Source organism: Corvus brachyrhynchos, unplaced genomic scaffold (genome assembly GCF_000691975.1).
Source record: "Corvus brachyrhynchos isolate BGI_N302 unplaced genomic scaffold, ASM69197v1 scaffold194, whole genome shotgun sequence".
NCBI classification, from domain to species: domain Eukaryota; kingdom Metazoa; phylum Chordata; class Aves; order Passeriformes; family Corvidae; genus Corvus; species Corvus brachyrhynchos.
The window spans coordinates 4,036,714-4,060,497 of record NW_008237890.1 but is presented as its reverse complement, the minus strand read 5'-3'; the positions used below and the strand labels follow the sequence as shown (position 1 = coordinate 4,060,497).

General features: G+C 38.4%; 1 protein-coding gene across 11 annotated transcripts in view; it reads left to right on the top strand.

Annotated features, from left to right (window-relative positions):
- The window catches only part of MPDZ (multiple PDZ domain crumbs cell polarity complex component), a 94,543-nt gene that overhangs the window by 55,482 nt on the left and 15,277 nt on the right, over window positions 1–23,784 (top strand). For 6 of the 11 annotated variants that reach the window (XM_017732865.1, XM_017732872.1, XM_017732870.1 and 3 more), the window contains 14 exons: window positions 450–560; window positions 1,088–1,171; window positions 3,739–3,840; window positions 5,056–5,127; window positions 7,830–7,992; window positions 8,592–8,788; window positions 13,804–13,895; window positions 14,159–14,249; window positions 14,577–14,642; window positions 15,179–15,271; window positions 15,363–15,437; window positions 16,795–16,972; window positions 17,744–17,889; window positions 18,209–18,317. In XM_017732865.1, coding sequence (XP_017588354.1) covers window positions 450–560; window positions 1,088–1,171; window positions 3,739–3,840; window positions 5,056–5,127; window positions 7,830–7,992; window positions 8,592–8,788; window positions 13,804–13,895; window positions 14,159–14,249; window positions 14,577–14,642; window positions 15,179–15,271; window positions 15,363–15,437; window positions 16,795–16,972; window positions 17,744–17,889; window positions 18,209–18,301 — 1,563 coding nt within the window. In that variant the 3' untranslated portion in view covers window positions 18,302–18,317. Of the gene's footprint in view, window positions 1–449; window positions 561–1,087; window positions 1,172–3,738; window positions 3,841–5,055; window positions 5,128–7,829; window positions 7,993–8,591; window positions 8,789–13,803; window positions 13,896–14,158; window positions 14,250–14,576; window positions 14,643–15,178; window positions 15,272–15,362; window positions 15,438–16,794; window positions 16,973–17,743; window positions 17,890–18,208; window positions 18,318–18,361; window positions 18,536–18,790; window positions 18,939–22,197; window positions 22,285–23,784 lie in introns of those variants that run through there. The other 5 variants (XM_017732874.1, XM_017732869.1, XM_017732871.1 and 2 more) reach the window with 5 other exon arrangements.

Sequence of the window (23,784 nt, the reverse complement as noted above, 5' to 3'; positions counted from 1 at the left end):
AGGTACACTGTACCAGCATAATACCTCATCATTAAAGACTCTCCAGCACCTAACAAGTTTCAGTTTTTAAATCTCATAAAGTCCTGGGTAATAGTTTTTTCTTAAGATGAGATTCGCAGGAAGCAGTATTTGGTAAACACTACCACTCTCTTCAGATTATCATATCTCTTCTGTTACATTGCCTGAGGGAAAACTTGTGGAGCCTGAACTAAAAATGTTGAAAATCCTATTTTTAAAACAGAGGAATAGGAGAATATTTATTTATTGTCCTGTCAGTTCTGTTGGAAATACCAAACCTGTGTGTGAGGGACCTCAGGCCACGTCAGGAGAAAGGTTTCCACTAAAAACAGAGGTTTGGGTTTTAGTCAAAGTTTCCTAACCAAAACTCAAAACTGACTCATGACATTTGTAGCTTCTTGCAATGTTAAGATGAGGCCTTCCAATTACAGGTGGATGGAATTGACCTCAGAGATGCCAGCCACGAACAAGCTGTGGAAGCCATACGGAAGGCAGGCAATCCTGTAGTCTTTATGGTACAGAGCATTATAAGCAGACCAAGGGTAAGCATAAAGAATGTGAAAAGAGATGTAATTCATAGTAATAGATGAAGCAAATGTTCAAGATGGTGGTGTTTGGGAATGGGATATTTAATCCTGAAAGTGCCATCTCAACTATTTCAGGAACAAAGATTTGATTTAAGTATTATTTCCATTTAGAATGAAATCGATTTGGATTTGGAAATACCCTCCAGCACGCCGTCCTCAAACTATTTTGAAAAGCCTCAAGAAAGATAATTTGTTGGGGGGCAGAGTAGGAGTCTAACTAAAACCAACTCTTAGAGATTGACAGCATGTCTGAGGAGCGCATGCAGAAATACAGCACCTGTTAAAAAATTCCTTGGACGTTAATGAAAGGACCTAGAAGTACACGGAAGTTTTCCGTCACTAAGCTGCATGGACATTGCAGACAAAAGCTACTGAGCTTTAATATAAGTTGCTTGCATCACTAGAAACTAAACTTCTTCATTGTAGAGTCTGTGTAAGCTGCATGTTTATTTACTAGTTGTCTCATAACTCTTGTTCTCCAGCCAGAGTCTCTTTATAGCCCTCCTTCAGCTTCTGCTCCCTGTGGGCAGAAAACTACTAACCCATTTTATCGTCAGTCATCTAAGGTAAAGTTGCATGAAAAAGCTCTGTTGAATGTTGATTATTGATACTGAAGCTACTAAAGTAAGGCTTTTGCATTTGCTGTGATGTGAACAGAATTGCCACTCCTGAATGTTTAGGCCTATTTGGCATGGAAGTGATGCCATTACTTTATCACAACTTTTATTTAGAGAATGCTTCTTTGCTATTTTTGGTTGTAGTTCTTTATTCTCTCTTTTCAGATTAAGCTTGTTGGTTATTTCTTGACTGTACTAACAAACTCTTGTTTCTCTGTGAGCAGAAACATTGCAAATGCTCTTCCTGTACCCGTACATTATGTTGTGATCTTCATAAATGGCATTATATTTATTATTTTCATCTTTTGAAACTGACACTTGTACTTTATAGTAAGATCTTATGAGGGAATTTCCTGCTTTCATTCATGTCCAGTCACCCAAATAGCCAGCTGCCTGCACACACGAGCTATAATTATTATGGTACCACTATGTATTCACCCAGGCAGTCAGTTTTAAGTGACATGTAGTTAATGAGTCCATTTCTTTCCTTTTGTTGTTTTCATTCAGGTTTAGTAGTTAGAGATCCTGTGTATACTCCAGAATAGCCCAAATAATGCACGTGGACTGTGAAAAGATAGTGATAGTTTTGCTATTAAGGAGTTACCCATTGAGTGTGTGTTTCATACTAATACCCCACTGTGTATTTCTGAGTAAGAAACAATATATGACTGTGATTATGGTCCCATAGTAGTGTTACAGCATTATGCTTGATGAAATGCTAGCTAGTTCCTGATAACTTAGCATCTTGGACACATTGATAAAATTCTGAACAGAAGTTAGTTAAAAAAAGGAAAAAACAGAAAGAAAAATCCTGTTACTTGAGGCTTTATTTGAATTTAAAAAATAGTTAAAGAGGAAATTCCCTTTATTTTAGCATTTGTTTTTCTTGTCCTAGACTGCACAAGAAAGTATGCTAAACTGAACTGTTCAGGCAAATTCAAATGCTCCATATTTTATCACAGTAATCAGTCTGTATTAATACAATGCTTTTGCATGGATTAATATTAGGGCTAGTATTTCAGGAGCTATGCCATCATGACAAAATAAAAAAGGCAAAATTTTGAATGACTGTAGCTGATCTTTTGTTTCCTCTTTTACTAGAATTTTACTGTTGTTATATGAAATGTTTGTGGTGTTTATTTTAGTTACCTAAAATTTCAACAAGATACATTTTAAAGTTCTTTGCAGATGAATTGTATTTTTAAAGTGTAATAGCATGATTATAGTAACAAATTACTTTTCATGAATTTCTCTTTATAAAATTCAAAATCAACTGTGAATCACATTCACAGAAAATCTTGTTGTACCCTAGGGAAAACAGCCTGTTGACTTTAAGTGACTTGCCCATGAAGACACCTTGGTCATTCATGGCATTACTTTGTCACTGCTGAAGATACAGTAGAGCCAAGACATATGTTGTCTTACCAAATTGCATTACTTTTTTGCAACATGGTATTTGAAAATAAATGTTTAGGGCTGTGTTTACTATTTTTGGAAGAATTAAAAAAACCAAATGCATTAAGAAATTTTTTAAACAGCACCGTATATTTGGATTAAATTACTCTTGATATAAATGATCCTGGAAGGTTTTCACATTTCTGTCTATACTATTTTTCAGAAGTGTTAAACTTACAGCCCTAAGACTTACAGGTAATTTCCAGATGGATAGACATAGTATATTTGTGAAATATAATATATAGTGAAATTACTTCTAGGTATACACAGTATATTTCCAACATACTATTTGAAATCAGAGCCGTTTCCTCCTTATTAAGCAGATTCTGATCTCAAAATAGAACACAGTACAAAATGTGCATAGGGAATATAAATGGTCAAATGATATTCTTTTATTTGATCTAAATGTGTAAACTTCTTTTCTCTTAAGTAATAATGAGAAAGTACCTTGCTTCAGGGGAAGACCAGAGTATTTAGTTTCAATAAAGTATAGATTCAGGCAATTATACATGCATATGCATGTATACAAAGTGTTATGTAAAAATTATTATTAGATATGAAATCTGCTTAGAGATGCCTGATATTACTAAACCCTCACTTCTCCAAAATAAACAGAGTGTGTTACCACAGAAGTTAAATAAAATTATGAGAATCTGTGGTTTTCAAAATAAAACTAAATCTACTACATTATTACAGGTAATTGTGTTCATCCTAACCCAGAAATCCACAATTTTTTCAATTAATTAATGTGTGAGAATGTCCCATATGCTGAGATGTTTGGACAAAATTGTACAAATATCACAGCACATAAATGCTGTGCAGTTCTGCACTTGATGTACTCTGTGGTCTAGAACAGGTGTGAGGTTTGGTGCTTTTCCTCTCTGCGGCCAGAAACACAGGGCAAATACAGTTTTTCCCAGCTTCACATATCTGTTGCAAAGTGCAGAAAGTGGACCCTGTTTGGTTAGCCCAAACAACTAAATAAATATGTTTTGCTTCATGAGTGAAAATAATTTGTTTAAATTTTTTTTTGCTTAGTTTCTATTATGCTTTCCTTTTAGAACCCTTCCCTGCCTTTCCCGCAGAACAGTGTTTTCTGTAGGCCAGCTGTCTTCAGCAGCACTAACCCATTTGCTGATTCTTCTCAGTTCAACACTGCTAAGGTTGGATGATGACACACTATCTTTTCATTCACCAAACATCCTATGTGTGCTTCTTTCTCATTACTGTCTCTCTACATTTAATTTCTTTCATACCAGTTTGCATTAAATGCTATGCTGATGAGCTTGAGAATTCTATATAGTGAATTTAAAAGACACAGACATGCATGTACACAGAACAGTTATGGAGAAATTAAAAAATGCCAGCTCCATTAATCATAGCCACAAAATCTGATCTATCCAGAGCTACCAAAGGAGTAGGTTTTTAGTTATAAGATCAGTCCCTGTGGTATATGTTAAAATACCAACCAAGGGTAACTGTCTTACCAGTGTAAGGTGTTTTGCTGCTATGTACTTTTTGGTTTTTTGTGGTTGTGACTTTCCAGCCTTGATATCTCTCTTTTATTTTTGCATGAAAAAAAAAAAACACTGGCAGCTTTTTTTTATGATGCTTCATGAAAATATTTTCCCTCTGCTTCTTGAAAATTCTTTTAATGCACCATGAATAGGACGCTGATGTCTTTGGAAATATAAAAAAGTTAGATTTTTTTTTTTTTTTTTTGTGGCTAGTGCTTACTTACTGCATGTTGTTCACAATGGGAACAGAGTTAATCTCTAACACGTTAATAAAAAAAGTTTAATCCTAATGTGCATGCATTTTTGATTTAATAAAATAATTTCTTGCTGGTTTTACGTCTTGGAAGTGATTGTGCCCTTTGTCTATTTTCACATGTTGTCAAAAATATTGAATGTGCAACAAACACTTATGATATGATCTGTGGTGTATAATTGCATGTGTGTTTTGAAATCTCTTTTTGTGTTTTGTTACAGTTCTGAGGAAAGGGAGTAGACATGTAACATAAATGATGACTCGTGTTTTCTATATTTTCAAAAGTATTTCTGAAAAAAATTGCACGTATTTTAAAAGACAGCCTGATGATCCTGCAGTTTCTGCATAATTCCTTTTTTAGCATTGATATAAGAATGGTCTTCTGTCATCTCCGTCCTTTTCTGAACACAGGTTCATGTACAGTGAGAAACTGATGAATCAAGGTCCTCAGTAATCCCTTAAATACTTTTGTCCATTTATAAATCAAGTTAATAAAGTTGCTGCAATTAGTAAAATGAATCTGTAATTGAAAATGAATTATTGGTTAATAGTACTGTGTTTTGCCAAAGGTGCTGTAACATGTGGATTGCTGTTTTCTGTTACTGTAGGAGGTATCGAATCCAGTTAGGGTTACCTTCCGTTGTTCCCCAACTAACCCTTTTGCTCCCACACCATTCAAGGTTTGTCTTAATTCCCATCAGTTGGTCCTACTGTATGTGTGCTGTACATTTGTACATGGCCTGTGATACCTTCTGGAGTACTGCTTCTTCCTCCACCTGTGCCTTCATTTTTTCAAGCTCCAGACTTGCTGTCATTTTCAGTACTTGCTTGGCTGTGATCAGAGTGACCCTCATAGTTGAATGGGTTCAGCAACTGTTGGATGCTTTGCATTTTAAATGAAATACTGCGGTGTGACACACTGAAAGTATTTCATGAGTTAAAGCCTTGTAGGATTTTTGTGCATTGCCCGATTCAGGGAGCAAAAGTCTTATGTGTGTGTAAACTGTGGGGACCGGCTTCTTCTTCTGGCTGCTGAAATGTGATGTGTCAGGCTGAGTTCTGGAAGCAGGACATGTTCCCCTCCACCCAAATGGCATTGTAGCACAGTTTTTACCCACCTACAAGGGCACCTTGCTTCCACTTTGATTTCAGCATTTCCTTAAACATCAGAAAAGTTTAGGTTATGTTACGTTGTTCTGCGTGTACAGTGGTACAAGAAAGATGCATTTTTTTGTCAATCATATTATGTTGGCTGCAGTTAATAAATGCTAATCTGACAGGATGTAGCCCTACATCCACACCTTACAGATCTCCCAGAGATCCTTGACACCAATATTTAGTTCCTTTATTTTAGTCATGTTTTCTTTAATTTTGCTGTTCTTGGACACTGTCACTTACAAAGAGTACCTCTAAAGTAATATGCTAATTTTGGTTTTAAAACATAGAGACTAAGTTTTGCTGATCTGGTTTAATCTCACACTTGTATTGGATTTGTCTTGCAAGATTATGGTAGTTGGGGAGGCTATGGGGTGACTTTTGTCATATTTTTTCTCCCCTGTCCAGCTGAAGAAGGGAGTGATAGAGTAGCTTTGGTGGGCACCTGGCCTCCAGCCAGGGTCAGCCCACCAAAACACTGTACTTCCTAATTTCTTCAGGATATTATTTAGCTTTAGTAAAACTCTCAGAAGAACTCTGAAAAAAGAGTATTTCTAAAAGTACTCTCTCTTTTGCCCCTCCTTGATGTGGAGGTCTATCACCAGCTTTCTTCTTGGTGGACACAGGAATTTTTGATTATGAAAAATAACTTTTAATGTTACTAGGTAGTGTTTCTACTCTTCTCTGATTCTGGTAGGTGACAATGTCTTTCTTAGAATTTTGTTGCTTCAGTTTAGGGATGTTTGGTATCATCTTAGGAGATGACGTTGTCTTAGATTTGAAGCATGGTGCAATATGACTAATGATACAAAAAGTCATATAACACTTATATGCGTTCTTTATAAAAATCATTGGCTTGGGTGTCACATTAAAACTTCCCACACTTTTAACACTTAGTGACTTCTTAGTTAAGTTCCTAGAACAAGTTCCTAAATGAAAGGAAAATCTTTTTCAAGCAGAAGCAGAATGAGAGAACTGAAATAGGGCATTTGCAATTTCTTTCTATCTTTGGAGTTATAGAGTGAAGATATGTCATTTTTGTTTAGACATGGGACCTTTCTTAAATTTTGAAATTACTAAATTAGTAGCTTTCTAGGTTTCTCAACACCTTCAGTTTTAAAGCCGATAAAGTCTTCCAAGGTGTATGTTGTTATTCATTTCACTGTTGCTCTGATGGAGAGATTACCTGAGGGGTTTTTGCACCTAAAGACACCACCTGAGATACTGTGTTCAAATTTGCTGATGGAGGTAGTGAGAACTGAAAGGATGAGAACAGGGTTATGAATCTAGGGCAGCACACCTGAAAATTTCAGTGTTGGAAAAAGACTTGATTTTCATTTGAAATTCTTGTTGTTTACTTCAGTAGCTGATCTGCCAAGTATCCAGGTCTCTTGAGCATGCATAAGCTTTGGAGTGATGGCATTCAGACAGAAGTTTCTTGCTTACATGTTTACCCTAAACAAGGCAGAATTATACAAATTTCACATAGTGAAATCCCTGATCAGAGTCCATATTCCTCAAGGAAACTGTCTTGTATGGAAGCTTGCAAGACTGTGGATTTGAGCATTTAACCATTATATTGCAGTAGTCATGTGTTTATACCTCTTAACTTTTTGTGAATATGGTTAGAGCGCATCAAGACCAAAAGTATTTGTCTCTTGTGATTTAATCTTTATCCTCCTTTGTTTGATCTCCTCTGTGCAGCTTATAGGAAGCTAGTAAATGAGACTGAAAAGGTCCAGTCACTATGGATTTCTTCAGTTATCATCTGTTTAATTTTGGTTTTTAACTGTTCTATCAGTTCATATGCCAGTTATTTCTTTTTCCTGTAGGTATTTTTGAAAGTACCTGGTTTTTTGTTTCCTTTCTCTTTCCTTGTATTTGGCTTGCAAAGCATATGATGGGAGGAAATTATATGTGATGACTTTTAAAAATAAAATTGGTTGTAAGTCTTTTACAAATCTGGCATTAAAACAAAAGCACTTGAGTCTTCATAAGAGGCTTTTTCTGAAACAAAAAGTGGCACATAAAACTTTACTGAATTGGGCCTTTACTGTGAGTTGTTTGCTTCCAGATACATTTTGGTGTGATGTTCTCTCTTACCTTGCCTGGTGTTTGTTTCTGTCTTTGATCTCTTTCCGCCTTTCTGTGTGTTATTAATTTAGAGTTTGAGCTGCTTGGTATTGAAACTTTGACTTAGCCACTGTGTTTTTCTTGTCCTCCACAGGCATTTGGTCAGTCAGATGTAGAACCAGAAAAGACTTCGCTTTGTAACTTGCCTCTGCCCCCTCCTTCAGCATTTTCAGGAATGAGCTGTGATGTTGCACAGTCATCTTCTATCAGAGTCCCAGAAGATGTGGAGAAGGAGGATGAGTTTGGTTACAGCTGGAGTAAGTTTTTTCTGTGATAATATTTTAAATACTCAGTATTAAAATTGCGCTGTATAAGACACAGATGTGGGGACATCCAGTTTGAACTGCTTCTTTCTCATGTGCATCGTGGTTTGGGTGTTCAGGGTTGCTGTTTTAGTTGTGTTTGGTCAGATGCACATGGAAAAATACAAAACTCACTTCTTTTTCTTCATTGCACTGCAGTCTTGTTTTTCCTCCATTTTCCAAATTCAATGTAGGAATACTTGAAGAATTTCATTGTACTCCAGGTAACTGATGGCAGTGATCAGTGTTATAGTTTCTGTTACCTGAAGGTGTTACTGGAGAGAAGATTACTTATTGTGTGTATGAAATTTAATTTTTAAGAAAATTTATAATATTTTCTGAAATTATAAGGAAAACAAAAAGCTAGAAATATTATTATAAATCACCTAAGGCTTAGCTTAAAAGAAGGTGTGGTTTACGCTGAAAATTTCAACATCCATTGTGGGCTTCTTCTGTCAGAGACTGCCCACTGAGCACTGATCTTGACTCTCTAGGTGACTTGTGAAACTTTCTAATGTAAATCCAACCTCTGCTACCCACACTTTTACATTTAGAAAAGATCATGCAGCGCTATGGAAATCTACCAGGAGAGTTATACATGATTGAGCTGGAAAAAGGAAAGACAGGTCTGGGACTTAGTCTTGCTGGTAACAAAGACCGATCCAGGATGAGTGTCTTTATAGTGGGAATTGATCCAAATGGAGCAGCTGGAAAAGATGGCAGGTTACAGATTGCAGATGAGCTGCTAGAGGTGAGTTTTTGCAATTTATACTGAAACCCAAATGTACTGATTTCAAAGACCATATTTCTTGCTGAAATATATATGTTTTTCGGTGGCTTTTGAAATCCCAAATTTATCCAAGTTCATATCTCTATGCTATCAGATTTTCCTTCTGATGTATGCCAAATAGTTGTAGCAGTTTTTTTTCCTGGTTATAGTAGAGTTTGGTGCTAATAACACCAAGTTTTGGGTTAGAGCCCTGTATGCACCATTCATTTAAGAGTTGGACTCAATGATCCTTGTGGGTCCCTTCTAACTCAGAAGATTCAGCGATTCTGAATGAAGGTGTGTTGAATAAAAATGTGGGACAACAGCAGTTTCTGAGTTATGGGGATGTTTGGAATGGCAGTGAATTGCAGATCATTAAAAATATTGAAGTCCTCCAGTCCATCTATCTGTGGAGTACTCCAGACTTTCTAATTAGTTCTCTGTTTACTAGAAGTGGAATAATAGCAGAATATTTTTCTATTGTGCAACACAGAGTGTGGAAATTAAATGGGGGAAACAGGAACATATCTATTTTTATTATGGACTTCTAACTCATGACGTATTTGGGTGCTATTTCCTAGTGGAGTGACCGAACCACTAAATATGCAACTAACGTTTCCAGTACATATGTGAGCGAAAACTATTTCTATATTCCCACAGCCCAGTTGATGATACTTGCAGATGTATACCCTACTACAGCTTTTCCCATTCTTTCTGGTAGCAGTAGGTAACATGACCCTCACAGAAATGCTTTGTGTAACTTCAAAGCTATGTGTGGAGGTGTTTGAGGATGTACTGGGGAAACGGTTCAGAGAGGGAATGGTGAATCTGAACAAAGCTTGAGGGAGACATTGAGAAAGTAAATTATATAGGGTGGAAGTTGCAGACTAGGAAAGAAATTAAGGATTTGTGACACTGTGGACCAAGCCTCAAGGAGAGAACTTTGTTGCAGACTCCAGTGTTGTGAGACAGTTCTCTTGAAACATCTGTTTTTAAAATCCTGATGTTGAAGAGCTAGAATATTCTGAGAACACATTGAAACGCATCTGTCTGAATCTGACATCTTGTGATTTCTTGTTTACTGTCCACACTGTAAACTTGCAGACTAATGCTAAGAAATTGCCTCAACCTCTTCTGAGAGGAGACATCTGAGCTTGCTCCCTGTATTCCCAAGCAGCTGTCCAGCAGCTGTTGGGGGCCATGTCCCATCACCCCACTTGGCAGCCTGACCATGTATTTTTCACAAGCCTGTGGCCAACACTGCAGGGAGTGCTGCATTTGGATTGTTGACTCCAGTGTAAATGACAGGGCTCAAGACCCCTGTGACATGCCTGGTGGACACACCCTGCATAGGAGATGGTTGCTGTTACGCTCAGCCCTCTGTACAGTGTCGTGCATCTGTTGCTCACTGCTGTGTCTGTGCTTCTATTAGTGCTACCTGTGTGCATTGTATTACTTTCCCCACAGAACTTCAGCACTGTGGTTTTCCATTTTCGAGAAAAAATGCAACTAATAAAATGCAAGCAAGTAATGGCCTTAGTCTGTAAATTCACACTGATAGCTCCTCTCCTATCTGAATCATAGGTGCTTCAGGGTGTTGTAGTGAGTCTGCTCTGCCAAATGGAAAAAAGATTGCCAGGTCACATCTTCAGATAGTAAGTGTGGAACCGTAGAATGGCTTGGGTTGGAAGGGACCTTAAGGATCATCTACTTCCAAGTCTCCCTCAATGGCCTGAGTTGCCAACCACTAGATCAAGTTGCTCAGGTCCCATTCAATCTGACCTTGAACACTTCCAGAGGGAGCATTCACAGCTTTTCTGGGCAACCTGTTCCAGTGCCTCACTATCCTCTGGATAAAAAGTTTTTTCCTGACGTCTAATCTAAAACTTTCCATTTAAAACCATTGCCTCTTGTCATATCCCTATTGCCCACGTAAAAAGTTACTCTTCCTCTTTTTTTGTAAGCCCCATTTAGGTTCTGGAAGGCTGAAATGATGTCTCCCCAGAGCTTTCTCTTCTCCAGGCTAAAAAGCTACAACTCTCTCAGCCTGTCTTCTCAGGAGAGGTGCTCTAGCTCTTTGGTCATATTCATGGCCCTCCTGTAGAGCTGCTCTGACAGATCCACATCTTTCTTGTGCTGAGAACTCCATGACTAGAGGTAGAGTCTCATGTGGTTAGAGTAGATGGGGAGAATCCCCTCCCTTGATCTTCTGGTCACACCTCTTTGGATGCAGCCCAAGATGTCATTCACCTTCTGGGCTGTAAGCCTACAGTGTTGGCTCATGTCCAGATTTTCCTTCAGAAGAATCCCAAAGCCCTTCTTTGAGAGGGCTGCTCTCAATGACTTCTATTCCCAGTCTGTACTCTTGTCTTGGATTGCCCCAACCCAGGTGCAGGACCTTGTAATTGGACTTGTTGCATCTCATGAGATTCCCACAGACCCACTTGACAAGTGTGTCCGGGTCCCTCCAGATAGCATCCCATCCTTATGTTGTGTCAACTACACCAGTCATCTTCGTGTCATCTGCAAATCTGCTGAGGGTGCACTTGATCCCTTCATCTGTTTCATTGATAAAGATATTAAAGAGCCCTGGTCCCAGGACAGACTTGTCACCAGCCTCTACCTGGACACAGAGCCATTGACCACAACACTATGCCTGCCTCCATCCAGCCAGTTCCTTATCCACCCAATAGTTCACCCTTCAAATCTGTCTATCTCTAATTTGAAGGTAAGGATATGGTGTGGAACTTTGTCAAAGGTCTTACAGAGGCTTAGGTTGATGTCATTGGTTGGTCTTCCCTTGCCAGCCATTGCAGTTGCTCTGTCAAAGAAGGATGCCAGATTGGGCAGGCATGTTTTATCCTTTGTGAAGCTGTGCTGGCCGTCTCAGATGACCTCCTTGTCTTTTATGTGCCTTAACATTGCTTCCATGAGGATCTGCTCCATGGTGTTCCCAGGCACAGAGAAGGGGCTCATTGGTCTGTGGTTGCCTAGATCTTCCTTTCTACACTTTTAAGAAATGAGAGTGATGTTTTATGTTTTCTACTCACTGGGGACCTTACCTGACTTCCATAACTTCTTAAGTAGGATGGAGAGTGCCTTGGCAACTACATCAGCCAGTTCCTTCAGGAACCTGGATTCCAGATCATCAAGCCCCATTGACTTGTGCCTATTCAGTTTCATCAAGTGGTCCCAAACTTACTTTTTGTTTACAGTGGGAGAGAATTTGCTTCCCCCAACCCCCACCTAGAGGTTCAGTAGCTTGAGAGTTGTGGGAAGCCAGACTGTAATTGAAGACTGAAGTGAAGAACTTTTGAGTTCCACACCCTTCTTCATGTCCATTGCCACCAGCTGGCCCTTCTTGTTTGTCAGGGCGGTACACTCTCCTTGGCCTTTCTTTTCTGACCCCTTATAGAATCCCTTCTGATAACTCTTTGCATCCCTTGCCAAAGCCCGTTGCATCTGTGCCTTAGCTTTCCTAAACCCATCTCTACACACATCCCAATCATATCCCTGTACTCTTCCCGGATCATCTGTCCCTAGTTCCACTAGCTGTGCATTTCTTTCTTACTCCTCAGTTTGAGGAGCAGATCCTTGTTTAGCCATGCTGGTTTCCAGCTTGCCTTGCTTGATTTCTTACACATGGAGATGGAGTATCCTCAAAAAGCTGCCAGCTCTGGTGAGGTCCTCTGTCCCTAAGGACAGTTTCTGAGGGAATCTCATCCACTAATTCTTTAAATGTCTGGAGGTTCATTATTCTAAAGATCAGGGTCAGTTCCAGCTACGCTCTTTTTCAAGTCCGTGTTCCTTGAGATCAGTTATTTAACCAGGGCGTGGTCTCTACAGCCAAGGCTGACTCCCATCTTAATCTCTCTAATGAGCTCATCCGCACTGGTGAGCATCAGGTCCAGTAACTCTGCTTCTCTGTTTCGTTTGTCCAATACCTGGACCAGGAAGTTATCCTCATGCACTTTAGGAGTCTCCTGGATTGCTTGCAGTCAGCTGTACCACTTTCCCAGCAGACATGAAGATGGTTGAAATCCCCCATCAGGATGAGAGCTTGTGGGCGCAATGAGTTCTGTATCTGAAGCAAGAAATCAGCAGGCTCGCTGTGATCAGGTAGATGTGGCAGACCCTAGACACAAGGTGTCCCTTGCTCTTGCTGTCCTTCATTTTTACACACAGGCTCTTGAGCTATTTTCTTGGCCGTTTCTGAGGCAGCTCTTCACAATCTATCACACACAGCACATGTCTGCCCCTCCTTCCCAGCCTTTCTTTTCTGAGAAGGTTGTAGCCCTTGATTGAAGTGTCCCAGTGGTGTGATTCATCCCACCAACTGATTTCCAGTTTCTCTTGCTTGTTACCCATGCTGCCCGTATTAGTGTAGAGGCACTTAAGCTGGGTTATCAACCTCTTCACCTTTTGAGAAGAACCCTCCTTAGTTCATTTGGGACAATTTAGAGTTGTTTCTCTGCTGCTTTGTGTTTCCTCGTTCCTCTCTGACACACAGAAATACATCCCCTTCCCTCTTTCTCATAAAATCTAGTTTAAAACTCTGCTAAATGTGCTAGTGTTCAGACTTCTGTGTACAAAGTGCCTGGCTCAGGGGTGCAAAGTGCCTGAGATTCAATAAATAATAGCAATCTCGTTGCAGGATATAAGCAATTCATTTATTTGTTACGGTTAGAATTTCCCATGGCCCTGCTTAATCACCTCATCAGTCATGAAGTGATCAATGGCAACTGAAAATAGGTGATGTGCCAAGTTAACCCAATATAACTCAGAGAATGACATTTTTAGCCCTGTGACAGTGTTAGTCTGAAGTCAAACTATAGTGAATACTTTTACTGGAAGAAGGGAGTGAAAGCAGGACGTAACATAACTCTCTTATACAGTTGCTGTTTAGCCAGTGATATGGACTTTTTAGGCTTAAAAATTAGTTTAAGTATAAGGAATTAAAATATTTTGGTAAATAATTGCTACCTTTCCTTATCTAGATAAATGGCCAAGTCCTTTATGGCAGGACTCATCAGAATGCTTCCTCAATAATCAAATGCGCACCATCTAAAGTAAAAGTAATCTTTATCAGGTAAGTTCTGGTTAAAGGTTTGGCTGAAAAGGTTTAGTTTTTAATGTGCTCAAGTTTCACACAGTGTTTGTTATTTTTAATTTTGGTAACATAGATGTGCTTTTGATACAATCTTACTAATTGTTAAATACATCTTGGAGTTTTCTGTTTTGATATTTGTTTTGTGAGTGCCATAAACTAAGAACCAGATTTAAACTTGTCTTAAGAAATATGGGGTGGTACTATTACCTTATTACTACATTCTTTAACTGACTGTATTGCAGAAACAAAGATGCAGTAAATCAGATGGCTGTTTGCCCTGCAAAGTCAGTAGAGGCTTCACAGTGTACTTCAGGAACACTTCAACACCAAGAGGTAAATATTTGTTTTTCTTACTTGACCAAAATACGTTGTTCTGGATAGAGGAGGACCCTATCTGCTTCGGAAATACGGTAAAAGAGAAAGAAACCCAATAGAAAAACAAGTGAGATTTTAGTAACGTTGCTAAATTTAGTACAGCTGTGATTGATTCTGTTTCGTTTTATATTCTTCTATACTATGAAGTAAGCCTAACATTCCCATCAATAGGGTTTTAGAAGTTTAAGTGAAACTAGGAAATGAGCAGATTGACTTTAAATGTTTTTGCACTACTTTGTTTTGATGCAAAATGTTTTATATAGTCGCTTTTTCTTTTTCTCTTAGATTGATTTCAGTGCATTTTCTGACTTGAGTTCATGTAAAAACATTCAGTATGTGGAACTTCCTAAGGTATGTACTGAATCTATAACAGTCACATTTTTATTCAGTAGCCATTCAATTTTGTAATGCAGTCCCTCTTATGGCAAACAGTCTCTTAGTTACAAGAAGTCAGTGAAGAGATTTCTAGAGATCTTCTGTTCCTGTTTGGGAATGGACAGGACTGTTTTTGATTTGCCAATTGCTTTGTGTCTCTGGAAGAAGTATTCTCTTGTTCTATTTGCAGAACTTTTGATAACCATTTACTGATGGTTCCTCAGGTAAAATCAATGCCCTAATTGTTTTAAGTAACAACTGAATTACAATTTACCTTGTAAGTTTCAAAGGGGTGGGTTTGAATTTAGAAGTGTTTCAGATTTATCTTGGTAGTCAGTATACTGTTTATAGGTTGGCAGAATCTATTCCAGAAGTCATTTAAAACAAAAATATTGGTGCATTGTGAAACCCCAAACTTGGTAAGTCAGCAGGCTTCACTAGGCTTTAGTGAATGTATTCTAACATTTTGATATCACAGTACTTAACCATTTGCATTTTTCTGTTTGCCCCAGGATCAAGGAGGCTTTGGAATTGCCATTAGTGAAGAAGACACAACTAATGGAGTAGTTATTAAAAGCTTAACAGATCATGGTGCGGCTGCGAAGGTGTGAGAATGTTTAAAATCTGATTAGGGAATGAAGAATGTTTTTTGGAGTAGCATCCGTAGTTCATATTTTTTATTTTATGTTTTTCCAGGATGGACGTATCAAAGTCGGAGATGTGATTCTGGCAGTGGATGATGAAATTGTTGTGGGATATCCTGTAGAAAAGGTGCTTCTGAAGTGTCAGGAATGTTGCAGAAAGCACACTGCTTAGTATAGGAGGTGATTGTGTCTTAAACTAGTGAGGTTCTCATGGCTATACTCTTACTTCATTTTTCAAAGCTGGCTAAAAAACCAAAGATCTGCAGGCACTGTCTGGATAAGGAAACTACTGAAAAATAAGCGAAATCCTAAATTTACAGCTCAACTATTATTTTATATTAATGCAGTACATGAATCCTCCTATCTCTGCTTTGAATGTGGTTTTATTTTCCCTGTGGTTCAGACCTAATGCCTGAGAGACACTTAGTGCGATAAAAAGCCATGAACTATTGCTTTATAATGACTCTGCATAGCTAGTCCACTTTAAAAGTATTAGAACCAGTAAAACTAATATGTGTAAATTTACATGAGTGAGTTGTATCCATGGTAAATCAAGTCATAAACTGTGCTTATCCATGGGAACTGTCTGTAGCAACAGCCTCATTATATTCCAAGCATAGTATTTCAACCCTTTGGAGAAAAATGTCTCCATTCCTAAATAACAAGATTTATTTCTAGCTTCTAGCTCTGCAAACTCAATTTGGGTTCTGTAGTAAATCAAGGAGGCCTTTTTTCTAGCACCTGCCTTGCTACTAAGAAAAGTGATTCTTTAGGCATGAGTAGATTACTTTCTGTATGTTAAAGGGCAATTAGGAGAGCATCAATCTTACTCTCTGATGTACTGCTATCTCTGAGGCAGTAAATAAGTAAGAGATAGTGAAGTTGCCTGTAAGGAGGTAGGGGTAGGTAAGCTTTGTAAGAACAAAGACTGAGTAAGTAATTTCTGAAAATAGCACTACCTAAATGTGAAGTGTCAAGAGGATTTGGTGTCTTTTCTGCAAGATGGCAATTGATTTTGAAGGGTTTTCAGTATCTCTTTGAACTAAATTTTGCGTTGTACCCTAGTGTCTTTCTCTTCCTTCCATAATTCAGGTAATATTTTCAGGTTTTTCTTCCAGAATGACAGTTGCACATTTCTTTAGTTCAGTAGATATTTTGGCATTGACTTCTGTGAGATCAGAATTTGGCTCCACCCAGCATTAAAAGGCAACACTTTTTTTTTCCCCTAATAATTGCTATAAATATAGTATTTTGTCTGGAGAAGCCACTGAAAGACTGCAGCATTCTCACCTGGTATAGTTTGGCAAAGTTTCATGGAAAAATGTTGCTTAGAAAAAATCAATATTTTTCTCTGTTCCTTACAAGAAAACCTGCAGGACTGTGACTAGTAGCTCCAGTTTGTGGAACTGTTACTCTGCTTATTTTTGGTTTGCAACTGAACAATCCAGTTACGCTTTTCATAGGCTTTTATCTTTATCATTCAGTTTATTAGTCTCCTGAAGACATCCAAATCTGTGGTGAGGCTTACAATCAGCCCAGCAGAGACAGATAACCTGACTACAGCACCAGCCCCTTCCAGCACTGTCCCAGCAGAGAAGAGGAATATACAACCACCAGCAGCTGTTCCTCCTTCCAGCTCACCAGAACCAGAAGCAGTCAAAAGTAATGTTTTTCTTGTGTGTCTGTCTTCACTGGGGTTGTAACATAAAAACAAAGACCCAGCTTGTAAGTTTTCCCTTTCTGCATGCGCTCCACTGTCTTCTGCACTTTCTAATATTCCAGATTACATATTCATATAGATAAAGCATCGTTCCACCATACTAAAGACCTACCTCTTGCCCTGCTGTTGTAGAGGCAGGAGGATGAAAGGATTTTCTCCTCCATCTCAAACATGCAGCAGGTGCCTTTGTCATGGTTGTCTAGAACTAAGTGAAAGGCATTCCTTTAAATGAGGGAGAAAAGTAATGTCATTTTTTGTAGAAAAAGGGGATGGTTGAGACTGTCTTGCCATTTATGAGCAGCCACATTTGACTCTTCTCCTTCAGAGTGGAGAGTTACGATGTTTCTGATGGATGATGCCTATTGGTTAAGCAACACGCTTCTAAGTTAATAATAACTCAAGTAATGCACACATCATATAGATGTTTAAATTAAATTCTATCCTAAATAGAATATGTTATGTACAACATCTTCTTTGGCTGTCCAGACTGTAATCCAGGCACTTGATGGTATAAAAACAGGACACCTGCAAATAAAACTACAGGATAGTACTTGTCTGAGGAGGAGGGAGAATTGGCAGCATCGTTCTCTGTGGATCAGCTGTTCAGCTATTGCTGTACAGCTGTCAGTGAACTCTGAAAAATGTTGTTTTAAAGTTACTTTTCTAATACCAAACCCTGTTACTGTAACCAGGATGTTTCATTGTTGTTTTAGACACAAGCAGGTCTTCAACTCCAGCCATGTTAACCTCCGACCCAGCTACTTGTCCCATCATTCCTGGATGTGAAACAACCATTGATATCTCCAAGGGGCGGACTGGTCTTGGTCTGAGCATTGTTGGAGGAGCAGACACTTTGCTGGTTGGTTGGAAAAATATGTGTGTCACTCAAGTGAAATAACAGTAATGAAATTAAAGTCTGATAGAAGAGATTTTTTGTCATTTGTTTCTATAGCATTTATTGAAAGATGCAAAAGAAAAAAAACAAGATAAAAGCCCTTTCTAAAATTAAAAGTAAAAATGAGCTTCTTAAATATTTTGTTATTTTGTTCTGCATGCATCTGACTTTCTTTCCACCTGACTTGTCATTTATGGATTATAGTAGCAATTTTCAGTTACTTTTGGTTCAAAATGGCACCTGTTCTTTCAACGTGCAATTTTGTTGTTTTTGTTGTTGACAGGGAGCGATCATTATCCATGAAGTATATGAAGAAGGAGCAGCATCTAAAGATGGAAGACTGTGGGCTGGCGATCAGATACTAGAGGTATGGTGATTTCTTTGGTTGCTTTTGTTTTCATTGCTGGTCAGGCCTGTTGTATTTGTCTGCTGTAAGGTGCTGCAGAATTTACCATTGTACGCTTTCACTCCGACAGACTCCCCAAAAAGTTCGTCTAACTGTGTACAGGGATGAAGCTCAGTACAAGGAGGAAGACATGTATGATGTGCTGAGTATAGAGCTCCAGAAGAAGCCTGGTAAAGGCCTTGGGCTGAGTATTGTTGGGAAAAGGTATGTAATGTACATGGAGATTCAGTGTCTGGAACTTCCTTATCATGTTTCTTTTGTGGTCTGGTGCTCAGATCCTGTGGACTTGAAGGCCATACATCTTATTTTTGTGCCTAAGCTAACCAGCCTTTCCTAGAGGAACTAAGTCAGTGTTACTTAACAGAAAAATGAGACAATGTTTATTGTGTTCCCAATAGGAAACCAATAATACAACTGTCAAACAATACTGTAATATAAAATTCATGTGTGTATTTGCAGAAATGACACAGGTGTGTTTGTGTCAGACATCGTCAAAGGAGGAATAGCAGATACAGATGGGAGATTGATGCAAGGAGACCAGATATTGACAGTGAATGGAGAAGATGTCCGAAATGCTAACCAGGAGGCAGTTGCAGCTTTGCTAAAGGTATTGGGAAAAGAGAAGATGGGTAAGAGTGAAAGATTGAGATGCAGATTTTTTGCAAGTTTTTAACTTTATTCAGACTGAGATCAGACTGTTAATGGGATGTCAGTGAGATGAGTTGTGGATCCAAATCTAAGCTTCCTGAAATCTAGAGCATTCATATTTTGATACTTTACCTGATAAAACTAGGAGTAATGATGGTACAGAAAGCCATACATTTACAGGGTTTATAGAAGACCTTTACAGAGTACCATTAACTAAAACTACCAAAAACTTAACACTGTATTTTGTCGAGCAAACTGATAACTGGTTAACTGTTTCACATTTTCAGAAAGTTATGCAGAACTGACTTTAAATGATGGAGAATTCAGCAGAGTAGTTGTGCCAAAAGTGACTACTTTCATAGTTTGTTTACAAGGGCCTGTAGTGATAGGACAAGAGGGAATGATTTAAACTAAAAGAGTAAGTTTAGATCAGTTGTTAGGCACAAATTCTTTAGTGTGAGAATGGTGAGGCACTGGAATAGGTTGCCCAGAAAAGGTGTGGATGCCCCATCCCTGGAACTGTTCAAGGCCAGGTTGGATGGGGCTCTGAGTAACCTGGTCTACTAGGAGAGGTTAATTTTTGTTTTATTATATATGTTGTGTGCCACCTTACATCCATTAAATATTACAATGCATTTTTCAGGGACCAAGCATTTGGTATAAGAAACTGCTTTCTCAGAGTTTACTGAAGTAACTACCTGCAGCTCTTGGAGCCAGTCTATTCTTGATAAATTTTTTGTTTCTGATGTCTTTCCCTTATTTCCAAATCAGAATGAAGTCAGATATACAATATTTCCTGTAGTCTGGCAGGAAGTTCAGCTGGTCAGCCAGCTTGTCTGTTTTTCAGTCCAGAGTTTTGAGACACGCTGCATGATAAGGACTCCACTGAGTCAGCATTTTAAATGGAGAACTGTTTCACTGGAAAAAAAATTATCAGATTTTAATTATAGCTGTCTCTTGGATACATAGGCACATGGTTATGCTCCTTAACACTCACATTCAAAGGTATATTTTTCCAGATCTTTTGGATTTATTGGGTAGGAGGAGTCCTGGGGGAGAGCAGTGGTCAGAAAGCTGGAGATAGGAGGACTTCTGTATTCAGCATGTGCCCATTAATGAGAATGCCAGAACAGGATCTGTGTTGTGACAATGAACTTGTTAGTATACTCTTCTTTGGTTATAATACTTTTCCATTCTTACATGACAGTTTTTTAGTTTTATTTAAGAACACAGCATTTCTTCTTCATATGCTGTACCTTTATGTCTCCTCTGAATAAAAATGCCGTTTCATGTGGAAAGTTCCTTTCATTTTGAGAAGCATTTTGGAGTATCTTACTGAAGATGCTTAGCTCCCATTTACCATTCTTGTATTAAAGTTTTAAGTACTTAATCATTGCTCAGTAGTACTTGTAATTAATTTTCATAGCCTTGAGAACTGGGCTTTTAAAATACCTTAGATTATTGTTAATAATTATTTTGTTTACATAGTATAAGTGGAATAAAGCATGGTCACTCACATGTAGGCAGTCACCACTTCCCGTTCAGGTATCCATTCAGTTCTCATTCATGAGAGTAGGATCTACGAGTAAATTGTCTTGGACTGCCTAAAATGTAATTTGCTAGAAAATAATTCTATAATCTTTGGAAAATTCCAGTGTATTTTAAGTAAAATGAGACAAATAGAATGTGTCATCGGTCTGAGCATTTTGCCTGTTCTTGCAGGGTTTCTTTTGAAGTATCCCTTAAAGTACGTGACAAGATTATTAGCTTTTCCCCTCACTAGACTTAATGGACCTTTCAAATGGAAGCATTTAGGGAGAGAGAAAGGTGTAATAAAACTAAATGGGAATTGATTTTATTCACAAGTTCTGTTGGAAAGTATTACCTCCTACTTTCACACATTATAGTTTTAAAATCTCATTTGTGGGTTTGCATATTTGTGAGGATGTGGTAATTTTTGATACATATTTCCTCAATATTCCATTTGGAATAAGAGTTGTCCATATGGTTTAATACAACTAAATTCATGCAAGCAAAGAATGGTTTTGCCTGAGCTTTGATCAAGTCTTTTCCAGGACTTAGAGAAGTCAACATTACTTATGAAATAAAAAGCGATGAAGCAATAAATCTTTTTTAGTGTCACTCCTCAGAGAATAGCAACAGAATATGAGGCATTGAAACCTTTTTTGAATGGATATGTCTGGTTGGTTTTGATATATTCGCCTGTTACTGTGAATTTTTCTGACAAATGCATGAATCTCTCTTAAGATAATAAAGTTAAAACACGATAAATAAAGGCAACCTCATGTATTAGTAAGTTCTTTGAATGCAGAAGTTTACACTGACAAATTCCCAGTAAAAGGAAAAAAAACCAAAATAGCAACAAAACTGATATTTCTGTATTAATACATTGCAGATTGATGTTTTCTTTTGACACTACTTGTATTACGTTGAAAGTCGAATTTTCTTAGTCTTTTTTGTGATAATAACATCTCTGTTTTTTCAAAATAATGTCTTGATTTTTAAATATTTAATTGCAGGGTGAATGTCCTCCTGAGACATGCATTTTATGTAGACTCAATAGCATAGTTAAAATATTAAAGGGTAGTGAAAGGACTTTCCCCTGTGAAATCAGTCCACATCACCCAGCTTATTGCTGGGAGTCAAATGCAGAAACTTCACTTAAACTATAGATGTTTAGGAAATTTTCTGCCCAAAATTTCTTTAGTTATGTTGGTGTCTATGCAGAGTAACAGATAATTTCAAAAGTTTGAGAGAGATGAGTAACTTCCAGTTCAATTACCATGTTCTCAGTCATATCAAGAGAACTAATGATTAAGACTTCGAGGTGTTATGCTGTTTTTAGTTTTTATTGTGAAAATTGTATGTTGACATTGTAATTCAGAAGCTATTCCTTATTAAGTGCAGTGGAATAGAATTAGTATTCTTGTGTGATTTTCATATCTGCATTATAATACTAATTGATACAGTATAAAAAAAGTATCCTGTTCAGTATTCAGTATCATGGTGTACTTTGTGTGTCTCTGATCCTGCCATGGACTCTGTCAGCAAAGTGCTCATTGCAGGGTTGCTAGTCCATAATTCTTATCTCTGTCCATTTTTTTTTTTCTTCTTCCACTTTCTAGAAAGTCACTTAAATATTGTAGGTTTTAGTCTTGTAGACAGAAGAGAAGTGTTACAAGTGACTGTTTGTTTAGTGTTCCTTAGGTACAGTAAGACTAGAGGTTGGAAGAATAAAAGCTGGGCCATTTCACTCTGAGAGGAGAACATCCCAGGGCAGCCAGGTATGTAACTATAAAACTGGTTAGTTTAGGAGAAATAATGTTAAATAATGAAAGCAAATAGAAAGATAGATTTTATGATTACAATTATTTTTCACATACCTGATCCAAGATTGAGAAATTTTGCAGCTTTTCAGTAGCCAGTTTATATGTTCAGCTTAGCATATTGTATCTGTTATAGACAGGATCCAGCCAAAACTGCAATCCAGAAATGACTTTGCTGCAGGCTCCAGCCTGGAAGCACAAAGAACTCCAATTCTCACCAATACCAGAAGAAGTTAGAGTCAACTTTAAACCTTTAGTTACTTTCAGAGTAGTTGGCATGCAGTGGAGTACTGCTTTAGTAAGCTTAGGGAATTTCTCCATTCCTTGCATGTTCTTACTGTAATCTTGGCCGCCAGAAGCAGGAAACCTGTGCCCTTTCCATCACACTTCTCTTATTTTATTGTTGGTTTGATGGTGGATTGTTACAACCTCCCATCAGTTTCTACATTTGAAAGTACTGCATCAGTTTCTGCATTTGAAAGCACCTTCCATGGCATAGCAGCTCACACTGTGATTGTTTCCAGTAGGAGCTGCAGTTCTTAGAACTCACAAATTACCGTAAGAACTTTGTCTGGTTGTGAACTGGGGATGAAAATTATCAAGTATTAAATATAAATAGTTTGAGACACAATTAAACAGTTTCCAGTGAGCAGGTTAAGACTAGATAAGACTAAAATGTTAGGCTTTCTTCAAAATTAGTATTGCTAAACAACATGGAAACATGCAGACTCTGGTTGGCCTTATTCTAAGGTGAAGCTCAAAATGTTGAATGTTTTGAAGAGTGTCACAGTCAGTGAACTAGTCTCACTGGGAACCATGTTGTTCCTTTACTTGCCCTGCAAGTATAGCGTCTCAGTTTTGGAGACAAAACTTCAGGAGGAAAGGGCCTCCCCTTTTCCTCCACCAGTAAGACAAGTGGTTCACAAGAAGTGGAAGTGGGAAAAAAACCCCAAACTGTTTATTAACACACAAACAAAACAGGGTAGAACAGGATTAAAAAAACTTCAAAATACAACAAATTCCCACAGAGGGAACAGACATGTGGGCTCGGATCAGCCAGGGTTGCCCCCACAGGCTCCCCAGACCAGTGAGGAGGGAAGGGAGGCAGTCAGGCAAGGGGAAGGAAAGGGAAAAAAGAACAAGAAAAACCCAACAGAACCTTTTCCCAGCTAGCTGGAACACAAAGGAAACCAAAAAGCAGCACAGCGCTCCTGGCGCACTCCCTCCCAAGCCCCGCCGAGCCCCCCGAGCCCCTGGGCTGAACTGTTCCACTGCCCCCTGGGCCCCGTGGCTCCGGCCCCGCCCCCTGGGCCCATCTTAAAGGCACAGCATCCTTGGGCATTGAGCAGACAGTTAAGGAATAAAGCGGCTTCATAACATCACCCCAGGACATTCCACCCCTTATTCCATACCGTCTGCTCAATGCCCAAATTAATACATTTCAACTTTAAACACACA